Consider the following 15,787-nt stretch of genomic DNA (forward strand, 5'->3'; position numbering starts at 1 on the left):
AGAAACTGTAATATGTTCACAACAATGTCACATGTACACAGATGTCAGAGCTGCCACCCTAATTCCAATACCTGACCTTACACACGAATATAATGGGCAGTAAGATGTTGGTATAAGCCCTGTTCTTGCACACTTTGCATTGCATTTTCATAATTTGATTTGCCTTATTTTCCTCAAATTTGTCCTGTGTTTTTTCGCTGCCAAATGATGGAATGCAACATTCTACACAGTGATTGCTGCATCACTGCAGGAGCTCATGTATATCTGCCAATACATTCCAGCGTTTCTAGGGAAGTGGGGGGAAAAACACAGTAAAATTGGGCAAATCAAATAATGAAAGTACATTTCAAAAATAAACATTCATCATTGTGTGTTTAAAAAACAAACTTTACAATGTACTTCCATTGTTTGATTTGCCCTATTGTTTTTTCTGGGGGGTTTCCCCACTGCCCCAGAAATGCATTGACAGATATGCATGAGCCCCTGCAGTGATGCAGCAATCCCTGTGTAGAATGTTGCATTCCATAATTTCTAGGGCAGTGAAAAAAACTTGGAGGAACAGTGAAAATCAAATAATGAAAATACAATGCAAAGTTTGTTTGAGCCTACCTAGATTTAGCTTTCAACAGGGAACAACAAGAGAATAAAGCAAATTTGATGATAAAAGTAAATTGGAAAGTTGTTTAAAATTACATGCACCGAGTCATGAAAGTTTAATTTTGACTAGACTGTCCCTTTAAAATACAGAATACAAGATGAAAAACAGGACTAAAATACATTTGCAAAGTTCATACTATGGGTCCAATTCTCTAAAGGTAGCCTCTTATATGGGATTCCCTAAAAAAGACCCCTCCGTGCCAAATGATCCTTCACCAGATTCTCTACAGAGATACGTTTTTATTTGCAACACAGGGAAAAAATAAATTAATAATATAGTGCTCAATAAAATAAGGATTTCAAAAGTGTATTGTATACACTGAGTTGTGCATAAAATCTCTCTCTCTCAAATCTGCAGCAAAATGCAAATTTAGTTGAAGCCATAAAATTATTTTTTAAAGGGATACTGAACCCACATTTTTTTCTTTCATGATTAAGATAGAGCATGCAAATTTAAGCAACTTTTCAATTTAATCCTATTATCAATTTTTCTTAGTTCTCTTGCTATTTTTATTTAAAAAGCAGGAATATAAAATGTAGGAGTTGACCCATTTTTGGTTCACAACCTGGGTTATGCTTGCTTATGGGTTTGCTAAATGTAGCCACCAATAAGCAAGTCCTATCCAGGGTGCTGAACCTAAAATGGGCTGGCTCCTAAGCTTTATATTCCTGCTTTTTTTAAAAAGATAGCAAAAGAACAAAGAAAAATTGATGATAGGAGTAAATTAGAAAATTGATTAAAATTGCATGCGCTATCTGAATTATGAAAGAAAAAAAAATTGTGTTTAGTATCTCTAACTTTTAAGAGAAAAGTAAAGGGGGCATGAAATCTAAAGTTTTTCTTTTGTGATTCATTTAAAAAAAGGTGTCCAATTTACTCCTATCAAATGTACGTCTTTATCTTGGTATTCTTTTCGGAAAAGCATGTAGACAGGCTCAAGAGCGTGCACATGTCTGGAGCAATATATGACAGCAGCTTTGCAAGAATACTCTTAACAATTGTACGCATCTGCTCTTCCCTGCAATATTCTGCATTCTAAAGTTTAATTTCTTTCTTTGGAAATAAGCTCACAATTTGTCAAGAATTCCAGCTTCATCTGCTTTCCTTTACAAATTCAGTGAGGTCCACCCATGCGAGAGAGTTTAAAGAATATGCAGAATTTCATTTGTTACTATAATCCACAGGCAGCAGCATTCAGCTATTTTCAGAACCAGATTTATTAGTGTAAAAGTGCAGCACAAAAATAACTTGCTTTGCACAAATATCTGTGTTGTAGCAGAACACGTGACACTCACAAAACATTAATGGAAATACAGCGCCTTATTTACATCATATAGTGTGATGCTTCAGAAATCTAAAAGAAAAAAAACTACCTTTTTGGTCTTTTCCTGTAGTTTCTCTCTGGTGTCGGCGATCTTCGACTTTCACGATGTCTATGTCTTGAACTTTAACAATTACAGAAAGAAGAAAGAAAGAAAAAAAAAAAAAGAAAAAAAAAAAAAAAGGGATTGTTAACGTTACTGCACAATTTCTTAAGCAAAACAATATATGTCCGCATACTAATAGCTATTATGTCTAGTTTTTTATATACATATATATATATATATATATATATATATATATATATATACATACACACACACACACACACACACATATACATAAATGCCATATACACTTTTAAAATTCCATGCAGTCACTCCTAGTCGTTTTGTGTAAGTTAGCCCGGGTGTCTCCTCCAATCATAGAAACAGAATCATCAACGTTTGAAGGCACTCACAGGTCTTATTTTAAATCAAGCAGCGTTTATTCAGTGAACAGTATATATCCAAACGGTAAGTCGACGTTTCCGCTAATAAGTTAAAGGGCCACTGTAAGTAAATATTTTCTATGCCTGTTACTAACTAACTACCCCAAATACGCTTTTTATCAATAGCATTTCATTAACATATCTCTACCGTATATCAGAAATCTTGTCTGCAAATTTAATTGTTTTCCAAACCCACTCCGTCGGTATCCTTTGCTCTGTACCAATCTGATTACAATACCTAGGTTTCAAAATGGCGCTTTAAACACAAAGTTACTGGTTTAAGTATTTTGAACACGCAATGCTGAAAATAGTTGGCAGGATAACGTGACATCATCGGCGAATAAAAGATATAACTTTTAGAACGTTATGAAACTTTGTTTTGGAGAAAATATAGGTCAGTAGGTTTTAATTAATGTTTATTAACTTTAATATGTTAGTTGTTTAGCTTAAAAATTATAACAGAAAGTAATCCTTTAAGCCTTTGTCAAGACCATCTTGTCAGAGCTGTTTGTTTGTACACATACAGAGTTTCGGAATAACGGTTTAACACATTTGTGTACAAACAAACAACTCACAAGATGGTCTTGACTACGGCTTAACTTATTAGCTGAAACTTCAAATTACCTTTTGGATATTTACTGTTCACTGAATAAACGCTGCTTGATTTAAAATAAGAACTTTGAGTGCCCTCTTACTTTGATGAATATATATATAAAATCTGTTTGCAATAGAGTGTTTAGACAGTCATTTGAATTGTCAACTATAGCTACACTACTCTGCAACTTTAATGTTTAGGGCTCCAAAATTTTGTCATGCATTATGGGACACAGGCAACAACATTTAAAAAAAAAAAAGAAAGAAAGAAAGAAAGAAAGAAAGGAAGGGACAATGCAAAAGCAGCTACAGTTTAAAAATGTAAAACATTGATAAAAGAGATATATATATATATATAATAAAGTTTACTAGCGAAAACTTTAGCGACAAGGCGCAACTATGCGCCAAAGCTAAGGTTTTCGCTAGTAGTTACGCAACAAGAGCTCCCAGAAGCCAGCAGTTAGCGCGCGCCCCCACCTCCCATACCCCTGCAAAATCTGACATTACACAGAAAGGGGATCCAGGAGAGACGGACAAGTCTTTTTGAACAGAAGGAGAGAGAGAAACATCTGTCTTCAAATACCTGTCTTAAAGGGGAAGTAGACATTTATGCTGAATAGTGGGTAACAACTCCAGCATCTACCTCAGGCTATACAGAGCCCCCACGCCAGAATCTTACCTCATATGGATTGAGGTTATATCAAGTGAGTGCCCACCTGTATATAAGCGTGTGTGTTATACAAAACTGCCATAATATACTGCACTAGGATCTGGTCTTTTTGTGCGCCCCTCCCTTCTTCTACTTATAGGAAGAGGTCACATACAAGTAAGACAGAAATTAATAAAATGGGAACATAAAAACACAAACCCTCATATTTTAACAGCCAACAAATAGGCCAATATATATATATTGCAACTCACCGGTTTCGATCATCGTAACTTGGGTGACGAGTTGGATTCCTGCCATGAGATGGAGCTCTGCTGTATTCATATTCTGATCTACGGCTGTGCCGACTGCTGTCTCTTCTAAGCCGTTCAGGACTTCTCCCTCTATCTCGCCGATCTGCATGCTTTTCTGACCTGTGCCTTTCACTGTAACTGTAATCTTTGTGTCGGTGATCCTCATAATGTTTGCCTCTATCTGGTATCCTCTGCTCACTTGGTGGTTTTGCAGTCTGATATTGCCCATAACTTGTATGCCTGTAGTGGTTGCTCCCTTGATAAGAGGCTGTACTCTGTTGATAGGTATTAAAGTAGGTTGTTTGAGGAGGAGTGGGAGGTGGCGGTGGAGGAAAAGCATGGGGAGGGTATCCAGTACCATATGGTGGCTGATAGTTCATATGTGGCAGTGGAGGAGGCATGATCGGTGGGGGAGGCATAGCAGGAGGCATTATGTAAGGATAAGTGCTGGGTCCAGTTGTTGGTCCTGCTGGTGGAGGGTTACTTGGGCCAGTTACAGGTGGAGGAACAGGGGGGAAGCATGGAGGTACAGTATAATTCTGTCTGACTTGTTGACATGGATACGGAGGCCTGGGGAGACACTGACTTATTGTGCCAGGTGCAGGGGGTGTTGTAGGTGGGGGGTAGGAAATGAAGCCTGGCCTAGGGGGTAAATAACCAGTAGTTGGAGGAGTACTGAAATTAGGAGGTGGGACATTTTGTGGACCATAGCAATACTGCCCAGAAGGTTGCTGCAGCTGAGCAGGCCTTGGGTTTTGTGCTCTAAAAGTCTGCAAGGCAGCTACAGCACTATTCTGACCTTGTACGGAACCTTGTCCTGTTTGTGAAGACATTCTCTGAAAAAAAGAAAAACAGCTTTGTAATCAATCTGTCAGAAAGAATTGTGCCTAATGGTTTATTAACTTATTTAAATAAAAATAATAGCTGCCACAAACTGCATTAAACATTTCAAGAATGTAACATTAAGGGAGTATAACAGGGCAATAATCTAGCATATTTCCAAGTAGCAAGTGCTATACTATAAAGTTTAATGCATTTTTAATGGTGAAATCAGAACTATACGTAGATGTACAGCACCAATATCAATGCTAACACAGTGCAGATTGGTAGATACAACTGGTGTGCCCACTAATGCACAGTCACCAGGTGTATGCACACAAAGCAAATATATCTTTAAAAAACAATAAGACTAACTAGCATTATTTACTGCACACCTTGCAATAGCATAATATTGATTTTCATGTTTCTTTAAGAAAAACAACCTCTCTTTGGAAGTGAAAAGCTAAAATTTAGTTTGGTAAACAACTAGTTAAGCATAATAAAATCATACCAGGTGATGAAGTTATCCCTGCAATATCTATCAAGCTATATTTAAAGAAATGTATTAATATGAACCAAAATTCTTTTTATTACACATATTTACTTAAACTGAACAGCACCATCCAATTTATAATGCTTCCATCTAGATTTTTAAATTATTGTAGTAGTAAACAAATTATTGCTAATAAAGCATATAATAATGTGGGTGCAAAATTAAAATGCTGTTGTAGGTATTCACCTTTAAAGTGAATGTAAAGTTTCAAGTAGTGCCCGGTTTTTAAAAATACTATTAAAAACAGGGGCACTTTCATTGATGAAACTTTACATTGCACCGTATTTGTAGTAATACTTACCTCTTCCTCTTGAAAGCCGCTCCAGCGCTTCACCAGCCAGTAGCAAGCCTCTTCCTACGTCAGAAATTACGATTCCGGCCTTCCTCCAATCACGGCGTTGCTTTAGGCAATGCTTCCCCTGGGGGGGAGCCGTGATTGGAGGATGCCGGCATCGTCATTGCTGACGTAGGACAAGACAAAGAGATAAGTATTTCTACAAATATGGTGCAATGTAAAGTTTCATCAATGAAAGTTCCCCTGTTTTAATAGTATTTTTAAAAACTGGGCAGTGGGCACTACTTGATGAAATTTTACATTCACTTTAACTTCAAACATTGATGTTTATATTGTGAACCACAAAATAATAAAAAAAAGATTCCTTCCAAAAAACAGAAAGCTGTTAGAACATAAAGACACTAAACATTAGTGAAGAGACATATATGTAGTAAAATTAACCTATTTTTATGATACTTACTAGACAGTTTTGTTAGCTGCCAAATGCATAAGAAGGCAGCTGCCTTCAGCTCTTTTTGGAGGCAGGTTTCTTGTAAAAAAAAAAGTGTAACACGCTAAGATTTGTGCAAATCCACAGATATTAAAAGAAAAGAGCAGAATGCCGCAGACGGCCACCATCTGGTGCATTTTGCAGCTAAAAAAAACTGATGAATGCACATGTCTAATCTAATGTTTAAAAATATAGGAACCGGAAGCTTGAGGTCGGAAATTTACTCCCAGAATAAACAACTAGTGCACATCTTCCTTTTGAAAAGAAGAGGTGAAACAGATCTTGTTAAAGGGATATCCTTTTTGAAGGAGCGGCAATAGGGCAACATTTTAATTTATGTGGCATCCATCTGTATTAAATGAGAGCCCAAGACCATATTTAAACAAATGGCAGTTTAGAGTCAAGTACAAGGGGGTCTCACTTCTGATCTTGTCTCACAACAAGCACTACCGGAGCCATAACTATATGCCAACGCCATTAACACTGCCGTGTGCGATACATAAACATGCAATCCCTTTTAGAATTCATTAAAATGTTGCTTACGATTTTGAATGTGTTTCTTTGCTGTTTAATTTGTATCAACATTCCACTAAGGTGGATTAAAGGGAAATTAAAAATATAAACTTTCTATAAAATATTGAATACTGCACAGAAACTTATGTTAATACTGTACTTTTTAAACCTGGTTTAACCGGCAACATTCTACACAGTGACTGTTTTATCAACAAATGAGCTAATGTATCCCTATCTGGTCAATGCAAAAGAAACAGAACAAACTACAAGCAAGGGGGTTGTCAAGGGCTATGTTCGTTGACCACAAAACAATTCAAACAAAATGATTGTTTTAAACTATTTTAAAACATTTATTTTTAATGCACACATTTTACACAGCAGTGATTCATTACGGATATATACTATGCGTGTATAAAAGTGAACTTTGATGCCCATTGCATTTTCATTTGGGAATAGTATACTGCTTTAAAAGTGAAAGCAGTTATAGACCCCATAAACGTGCCTAATATTAGTTACAGTATATATGTAAAGCACCCGTTATTTGTTTTACGAACGTGAGTTTGACCATTGTTAACACATACTGTCATCATTACTTAAATATACGATTGTTCTTGTGAGTAGAAAAAAAAATAACTCTTGGTGCCATATAACCTGATAAATGAGTATTTAATACATTTAAATTAACAAGTGGTACAATAATGAACACAGCACCTATGGTTAACAAGAAGTGTATTCCATACTCACCAAACAGCGTGAACTCAAACAACACGGGAAAACCAAAGTAGTCCCCGCCCACCACCTGTGAACCCTGGCGCAGGATACGATTGGTGTAAAATTGACTCCAGCTTAGATCATTGAACCAATCCTTCAAAAGAAAATGAAGACAGCTCATACGCAAAAGTCACATGATCAAACATTGTGATTAGGTTTACGAATATTTTAGAAAAATATGTTAGTTTATTCAATACAATACCATAATATCTCTATAAGTGAGGATATAGTGAAGAAACCGACATATTTCTGGAAAGTTTGCCATTAGCGTTTATGTCTTTCTAGGTATTTGCCTGATTCAAACATGGCGAAGTAGACATTTGAAACTTTACAATCTTAGGACCAGAGAGTGATTGTGTATCATGCATTTGTGGTCGTCTAGAAACAGCAAAACATAGTTTGTTACCGGTTTTGTGAAACCTTTGAATATTATATTTGCTCCACTACCAGCAGGGAACAGTGAGGACGCTCTTTAAATAATTAATTCTGCATTGGTCTTCATTAGGAAACCTTTGCTGTTATTTGGCTGCTGGTTTTCTGCAAAATGAGCTGCAACAGTGAGCACAGTCACCGCCTTAGAAAATATAATGATTTACCTGTCTGGGTGGTAGAAGATCATCACGATGTACGTATTGTATCAGTAGCTAGTTTTAATTTTTTTTTTTTATCAGCAGTAACTTAACTTTAACATTTTAACATTCATTGTCATTTTAGACCGTATTGCAGTTTTGTGTGAATAATTAAAGGGTCATAAAACACTTTGAGACTGTAATATGTTTAATAATGTGTGGTTAAAAAACTAAATTGCTGTGTTTTCCCATTGTTGATCTTGCTCCCAATTTTTGTAATTTAAAGAATGAGGGTTTTACAAGTCCTAAGAAATGTGTAACTGCTTACCCCAGAATTCAGAAGCCTTATTGTTTGATCACTATTAGTTAATACGGAACTGGCCTCACCAGAGGAGATATGAATCTTTTAAAATGGTGTGTCCAGTGACAAAAGAAATGCTATTTTTTTTTAAAAAAAAATTGCAGTTTAAATGCTTCAAAAATTTTTTTGTAAGCAAGCATTATACAATATAGTGTTTAATTGTTGGTATATAATATGCATTTATAAAGAAGATGTTTTATGTCCCTTTAAATGGGCATGGGATACTTTATTATATAGTGAAAAGAAATAGGTGCACCTATTGGCTGTGGTAACTAAACCGAAAACAATAAGGTATAGAAAAATAATCGCAATAGTGAAGGTTTATATTGGCGAACATAAATTACAATAAAACAAAACGTGGATCCACGTGTACACATTAATGGTTAAAAATAACTATTAAAAACAATGGTTCGATAATAAAAGGAAAACAGAAGGATAGGGCAGAAGTCTCTATGTGGGAACATACAATTGACAGGATCAATCCTCCGAGGGGAGAAAAGAGAGTGAATAGCAAGTCCAAATAGTCCCAAATGGCTGTGTCCTGACAAAGTGAATAGTGAGACAGTGAGAATAGACAATCCAATAATCTAATAGTAGAAAAAACAGTGAAAATAAAAGATAAAAATAAAAATGTGAATTCTAAAATGTGAAAAATATATATATATAATCTGAAGAAAAATAGAAATAATCCAAAAATGGAAAAATGAAAAAAAATTGTCGTATCTTCGTGTACTTGTGGGAGAAGAAAAGCATATAGTGCAATACCGCCAGTGAAGTACTGTATAAAATAAGTACTGCCCATTTACTCTGCATCTGACCATAAAGGAAGCCTGCTAAATCTTGCACACTTAAGTATAAGCAGTGCCTTATCTTATAGGTAGTACTACAACACCATTTGTCTGAGACTTATGCTAGATTGTTAGGATAAGAAAAATGCCTGCCTGGTTTAAAACAATATGAAGGCTAGGAAAAGGGGGAAGGCTATGGGAAGAACTTATGTGCCTCCTTGTAACACCCTTACCAGAAAAGGAAACAGCTTTGAACTAGACAAATCTAGTAGAGGAGCAAGGATGATTAAAGGAACATGAAACCCGGAATTCTTCTTTCATGATTTAGGCAGAACATACAATTTTAAGCAACTTTACAGTTTACTTCTATTATCAGATTTGCTTTATTCTCTTGGCAATGCACTACATGTTTCTAACTGAACACATGGCAATCTGTATATATATATGCAGCCACCAATCAGCAGCTAGAACCTAGGATGTTTGCTGCTCCTGAGCTTACCTAGATAACTCTGTCAGCAAAGGATAACAAGAGAAGGAAACAAATTAAATAATAGACGTAAATTGGAAAGTTGTTTAAAATTGCTCTGTCTAAATCATACATTTCTAATTATGACTTTACTGTCACTTTAAGTTTTAGCCATCCCTACAAACATTAAGTTGACTTATCTAGGTTTACTGTATCTGTTTACTCAAAATGTATAACTTGCATTTTTTGTCCTATACTGATCTCTTCTGTTGCCTAAGTGCTCATCTGTTCCTGGTAGAGCGCTTCTCTCTTTGTATGCAAATTATTATGACCCTGGGGAAGTCTCCCTATGGGTGATGGGGGAAACCAGACGTGGACTCCTTGCCCAGTGTGCTTAGAGGAATGTGGCTGCACCTCACTGACGAGGCCCATAGGAGGCCGAAACGATCGTCTGGGGTTGTCATGTTCCTTGTTCAGAGGAGAATTGCCTGGTATTTCGGGGCTGGACTGACCTTACTTGGCAGGATCAGACTGATATACTTCAGGAAAGTTTTCTTCTGTGAAAAGCACACTGGTCTAAAAGAGGCTGCTTCCGGGTGGTAAATCGCCATAGAACAAGCCACTGAGCTGTTGTTCGTTCCTGGTAGAGCGCTTCTCTCTTTGTATGCAAATCTAAGTGCTCATCTGTCATCAACACAGGAAACGGCTTGCCACATGCTCTGCCCGCCATTGCTTATCCAGCTTCCGTGTCACAGAGGGAGGGAAAAGCAGTGTCTGTTGTGAGAGGGAAGACAGTGCACATGCTTCCTGTTGGGTGCTCCTCCCATATCAAGGGACATTTATTGAGAGGAGAAGCAATGTTGGCTGCTCATGTGCAGAATATCTGCATAAAGCAGCAAACCATTTGGTGAATCATTAAATGGACATTAATTTGCTTTGCACAACTACAAAAGAAAAGTAACTACTCACCTTGTTATTGCAAGTATGTTTTGTCAGATACTGAAGAGCCACCATCTTGGAGCTCAGGTATTCTGACAGCCTGTGACATCAGTAATATTGCCCACTTTTTTTTACAGCTGTATCATTTGCTTGGAGTAAGTGTGCATGATATATCATGGGAGCTTTACATTTTTTGCACAGTTTTACAGTTACACAAAATATATTTTAAAAAGCACTCAACAATAATATATAGCAATGCAGCCACCGAAAAAATGTACAGCTCCTGCTCAGTAGTCTGTATCATGCACCCTAACCTGAAGCACATTATACAGTTGTCAAATAGTTTGCAATATTGCTGATATGTGAGTGTGCAGAGATTCTGTCACAGGCTGTGAGAATTCCTGAGTTCCAAAATGGCAGCCCCCAGTACAAAGGGGAAGAGCTTCATCTTCAGACAACATTTCAAGGGTTAAAATAGGAACACAGCTTTAAAAAGAGCTGCAGTAACATGAGGAAAAGCAATAGCCTAGTTAGTAGTAACCATCCTAGGTTAGTTGTGCCCATCAGTTTAATGTCCCTTTAATGACTAACCACACCTTATTTACTCTGGCTTTAATACTAAAAAATGTCACAAATGGAATAGATGTAGTAACTGGATGATACATTGGGTGATGCATCCGGGGATCAGAGTTACAATGTGGAGAATGCAGCTATGTTTTAAGTGCTCCCATCCTTTAGGCTTTACTCTTCCTCCTACCATCCTAAACACTTTTTATAAGGCTATTAGATCTACTTGAGCTACATGGCAGCTAAGGTATATTCTGGTTTAAATAGTGAATGGGATAAGGCATTCACTGACTAAAGGGGGTGCAGCTTGAGAATACAATACATGTTGGAAAGTTTAAATATTGTGTTGGTGTTATAGCCACATCGCTCTTAGCAATACTTGTTTGCATAGTTTTGAATGCATTATTTTAATGCAAGCTGCAAAATGAGTCCTCTAATTTACAGTTCATCCCACTTGCACGCCCCAGCCCCTAGATCCCGGCAGTTCATCTGCACTAGGAGCCTGATATTCCTGGACAGGGGGGTTCTTCACTGAAGCCCCAACTCGCCAAACACATTTTATCTTCCCCACCATTTTTCGTAAATCCATGGAAACAACATTAGATTTCATCCATTATAATGTCAACCTGTACAGAACCTTCTGTAAGTGTAACCAGGTTCTCAGAACTTGTAGCCTTTAAATTAATAATAGCTACAATTTTTAATTCGACACCTAGTGATCTTGTAGTTTAATGTTCAATGGAACAATGCAAATTTCTCAACAGTCCTCCTATATAAAGCAAAAAATATAGATATGCCTGTTATTTGCAACAGTTAGATGTCTTCTTGACCAGTTGAGTAATTATGATGAATCACTTAAAGATTTTGTGGTTGAAGCACTTGATCTTCTTTTGAACCATAATTATTTTAAATTTGAGGGTGAATACTTTCTCCAAAGACGTGGGACCGCTATGGGTGCTAAATTTGCACCATCTTATGCAAACATTTACATGGCTTGGTGGGAGCGGTCCCACGTCTATGGAGAAGATAACCCATATAGAGAATGTATCAAAATATACAAAAGATTCATAGACGATCTTTTGATCATCTGGGCAGTTACTGAGGAAGAGAAATCTGATTTTTGTCTCATTAATTAACTCTAATGAGGTGGTATTACAATTTACTTCGCAATCAGATTTAACTGAGACTGCATACTTGGATGTAACTTTGACAGGTAACACAGTAACAGGCCAAGTTACGACTAACCTATATCGCAAACCAATCTCATCGAACACAATCCTACACGCAAATAGCAACCATCCGAGACATACAGGTTTTGGGGTTGCTAAGGGGCAGTTCATACAAATCAAACGCAATTGCACCAGTGATTCTGACTTTGAGAAAAATAGTGAAATATTAAAAACCCAACTTTTGGAGAGAGGGTATGCTAAAAAAGTTGTAACTAGGGCTTATCTTGAGGTTACATGAATGGACAGAACCCAAATGCTATTAAATACCTCAAACAAGTCAAGACACAACACTTTTGATAATTCAAAACCCCTTTTTGTAACTACCTACAGTCCCCAATTTAGGGCAATTTGCAGTATTGTAGGCAAACATCTACCCATACTGACAGCTGAGGATAGCTTAAAATACTTTGTTCAATCTGAGTGCAATTATGTGGCAAAAAGAGGATGCTCCTTGGGCAACATACTTTCACCCAGTATGCTCAGGAAACAAAAAAGTGACAGTAGCTGGTTACATGTAAAAGGACATTATAAATGCCATTTCAACAAATGTATTGCCTGTGGGTGTACTAGAATAACCCGTAATTTTCAATCTATGGTCACCCAGAAAGTGTATATGTTAAAACAATGTACAAACTGTCGCTCTCACAATGTAATCTACCTGGTAGACTGCACTCTTTGTAGAAAACAATACGTAGGATGCTCGTCCAGGGAGGCACGAACACGCATACGTGAGCACTCAAATAACATTGATAATGGAGTTGAATGTTCTGACCTAGCCAGGCATTTTATCCATATTCATGGCAAGGATGTAAAAAGCTTCAATGGCAGGTTATTGAACAGGTCACACCCCCCGAAAGAGGGGGTGAAAGTGGGCTTTTCTACCAGGAAGCTTATTGGATATTCCAGTTAAAGACACGAAGACCAGAGGGTTTTAATATTGAGGAAGATATTATCAATTTCTGGCAACGAAAGTAAATCTAATCCCACATTTAAGTTCATAACATGAATAGATTATGTTAAACAACACAATGTGTTTCTTTAAAATAAAAAGCATGACATGAATACCTTTTGCTAAAAGCAAATATGAGCAAGGTGATAAGGTTACATGCATCTCATTCACTTATATGTTGTCTAGTCAAGGAATGTTGTTATACATAGGAGAGTATTGACCTCAATCCATCACAGGCTTTTTTTGAATTTTACCTTTTATTAATACCATCATGGTTTATATGGTCACTATGGTGCCTCAATTATAGCATGTAGTAAATGACCCTGTTATGGCTATACGAGCTCAGTGTTATTACTGGGGTATGTGTTAATCCTATTTCAGAATAGGCCCTATTAAGTTTTGAATTTTCAAACAAAAGTCCATGTAGGTGCTACAGCTTTAAGACGAAGCGTTAGATATTTTTGATTAATGCATACAGTACTTATCTATACATGGGTCTTATTTCTGAGCTAAGTTGACTTTTTCAATAATGGTTCATAGGGATAAAAAAGAAAAACATTTGTTTGCACTAATGTTTTTTAAAATCAAGTTGTAGACCCCAATAGTGCAACGATATAATGAGGTTTTCTTTATGTACTCAGGTGCTGCAACTAACCAATGCTTTTAAACTATGATGTTATATGGTGTTCAATGTCAATTGCATATTGTTATATTCATAGTGTTTCATGATTTTCCAAATATGTCATCCAATATCTGTTGATAGTTAACTGTTAATATTCTGTAATGCCTCAGTTAAGAGTGAGGTTTTTTTCTCAAATACTTTAATTGTTTTCAGCTGGGAACATATGCTGCACCGGATACAGGGCTATTTAAGCCCTGTGTTAGTGTGCCCTAATGTGTCTATGAGTAAGGCTTCACTTAGCCGAAATGCGTAAGCCAGCCCATCAATTTGTTCTTATGCACTTAATTCTGTTTTAAAGACCTAGTCTTTTTATATGGTTTCCAATAAAGCTTCAAGTTTTTATTGAATAGTGCCTCGAGACTCACCCGGTCTTTTGTGTTCTTGTACTATTTGAAAATTTTACCGGATTGGAGACTCGGCATTAAGGTGATCGCAACAGAGCTTTGGGGCTACGGAGATGTAGAGGGTATCCGATTGGATGAAAGAACTGCCCACGTCACAGACCGGAAGTTGACTGAGTTTGGCGACATTATGCCATTAGGCGCTCCCTTTCTTTTTTGTCTTGACTGACAAGGAGTACAGAGCTTTAGCGACCTGGTCGCTTCGGAGCGTTTCATTGGAGCTAGAGACGCCGTAGGATGTCACAACAAGAAGATTCAGGTACGGTACGATAACAAGGCACGGGTGAATCCGCCTCCAGGTTAAAGTCTTGGGAACTACTGGATGAGTTGTGCTTCCTCCCAGCATCAGCACTTACAATCAGTGCCATACTGTAGCCTTGCCGTATGAAAATTAAGGTACACTCTGAGCATTTGTTATATATGTGTTTATGCAACATAGCCTACTCTATAAATAAGGGTCTGTAGACGGTCATCTTGATGCAGGTTATTATACTGATTCCCTCTCCATAAGCCATTTGCCTGGAGCTGCACTGGGAAAAAAATTTCAATTGTTATTTGCAACACTCTGGTAACACACAGCTCTGACAGACAAGGAATTATTAGAAAATAAATGACTTTTTACTTTTCCCTCTGCCCCTCATGGATGAATTAGACTAGCATTAATTAAGCTTGAGAGCCACAATGAGGCCTCCCTCTGCACAGCATGGGAGCAGCGCTACAAAGTCCCTGCTTGTGCCCCTTTCTTGCATTTTCTGCGATGACATCACAGATTGCAGCATGTTGTGCCTTGGGGCTCCTCACTAGCAGTACTTGGGTGTGCAAGCCCCCTGGCTCATTTAACTGGGGGGGATTTATGCATTGCCTTACCTCCTCCCCATGGGGGTATTCTTTCCCACCCCCCCCCCCGTTTATATGTCCATGTCCAAAAGCGCTTTTTACTTTTATCTAAGAGCGCACATTTCAATTTGTATTTGTTTTCATGCCATAATTAAAGTTCCTGAGCAAAAAAAACCCACACAATTTCTTGTCAGGCTTATAGAGGCATGTTCCCAGTGGTGGGATTCCAACATTTTTATTTTAGGAACAGGTTCTAAACAATTTCTACATTTTAAGAACCGGTTCTTAAGAACTGGTGTGAACAGGCTGCATCCCACCAATGCATGTTCCCCCTGTTCCTAATATCCCGCAAGCATATGAAGCCTAAGAGTAGGTTGTGCACGCACATACAGTCCCTGCTAATGTAAAGTAATGGTAAACTTTTCTCTTCATATAAACAGATCCGGAATGTTAGCAATATTCTTACTTTCAATGTGGCGCTGAAATTCTAATACCCCATTCTCCGGCCATCCACTTCAATTTTTTTTACGTGGTTG

At 37.3% G+C, this 15,787-nt stretch overlaps 2 protein-coding genes across 2 annotated transcripts in view; one reads left to right on the forward strand and one right to left on the reverse strand.

The window, feature by feature from the left end:
* DROSHA (drosha ribonuclease III) overlaps positions 1-7,475 on the reverse strand; it is a 734,939-nt gene extending 727,464 nt beyond the window's left edge. Inside the window, exons 1-3 of the mRNA XM_053714616.1 lie at positions 7,437-7,475; positions 3,984-4,858; positions 2,032-2,103 (exon numbers count right to left, since the gene is read on the reverse strand). Of these exons, the coding sequence (XP_053570591.1) occupies positions 2,032-2,103; positions 3,984-4,855 (944 nt within the window). The 5' untranslated portion in view covers positions 4,856-4,858; positions 7,437-7,475. The remainder of the gene's footprint in view (positions 1-2,031; positions 2,104-3,983; positions 4,859-7,436) is intronic.
* A 369-nt stretch (positions 7,476-7,844) lies between these two features.
* Positions 7,845-15,787, forward strand: part of C5H5orf22 (chromosome 5 C5orf22 homolog) — a 111,443-nt gene continuing 103,500 nt past the window's right edge. Inside the window, exon 1 of the mRNA XM_053714617.1 lies at positions 7,845-8,088. Within this exon, the coding sequence (XP_053570592.1) occupies positions 8,008-8,088 (81 nt within the window). The 5' untranslated portion in view covers positions 7,845-8,007. The remainder of the gene's footprint in view (positions 8,089-15,787) is intronic.

This window comes from Bombina bombina, chromosome 5 (genome assembly GCF_027579735.1).
Source record: "Bombina bombina isolate aBomBom1 chromosome 5, aBomBom1.pri, whole genome shotgun sequence".
Classification (NCBI taxonomy): domain Eukaryota; kingdom Metazoa; phylum Chordata; class Amphibia; order Anura; family Bombinatoridae; genus Bombina; species Bombina bombina.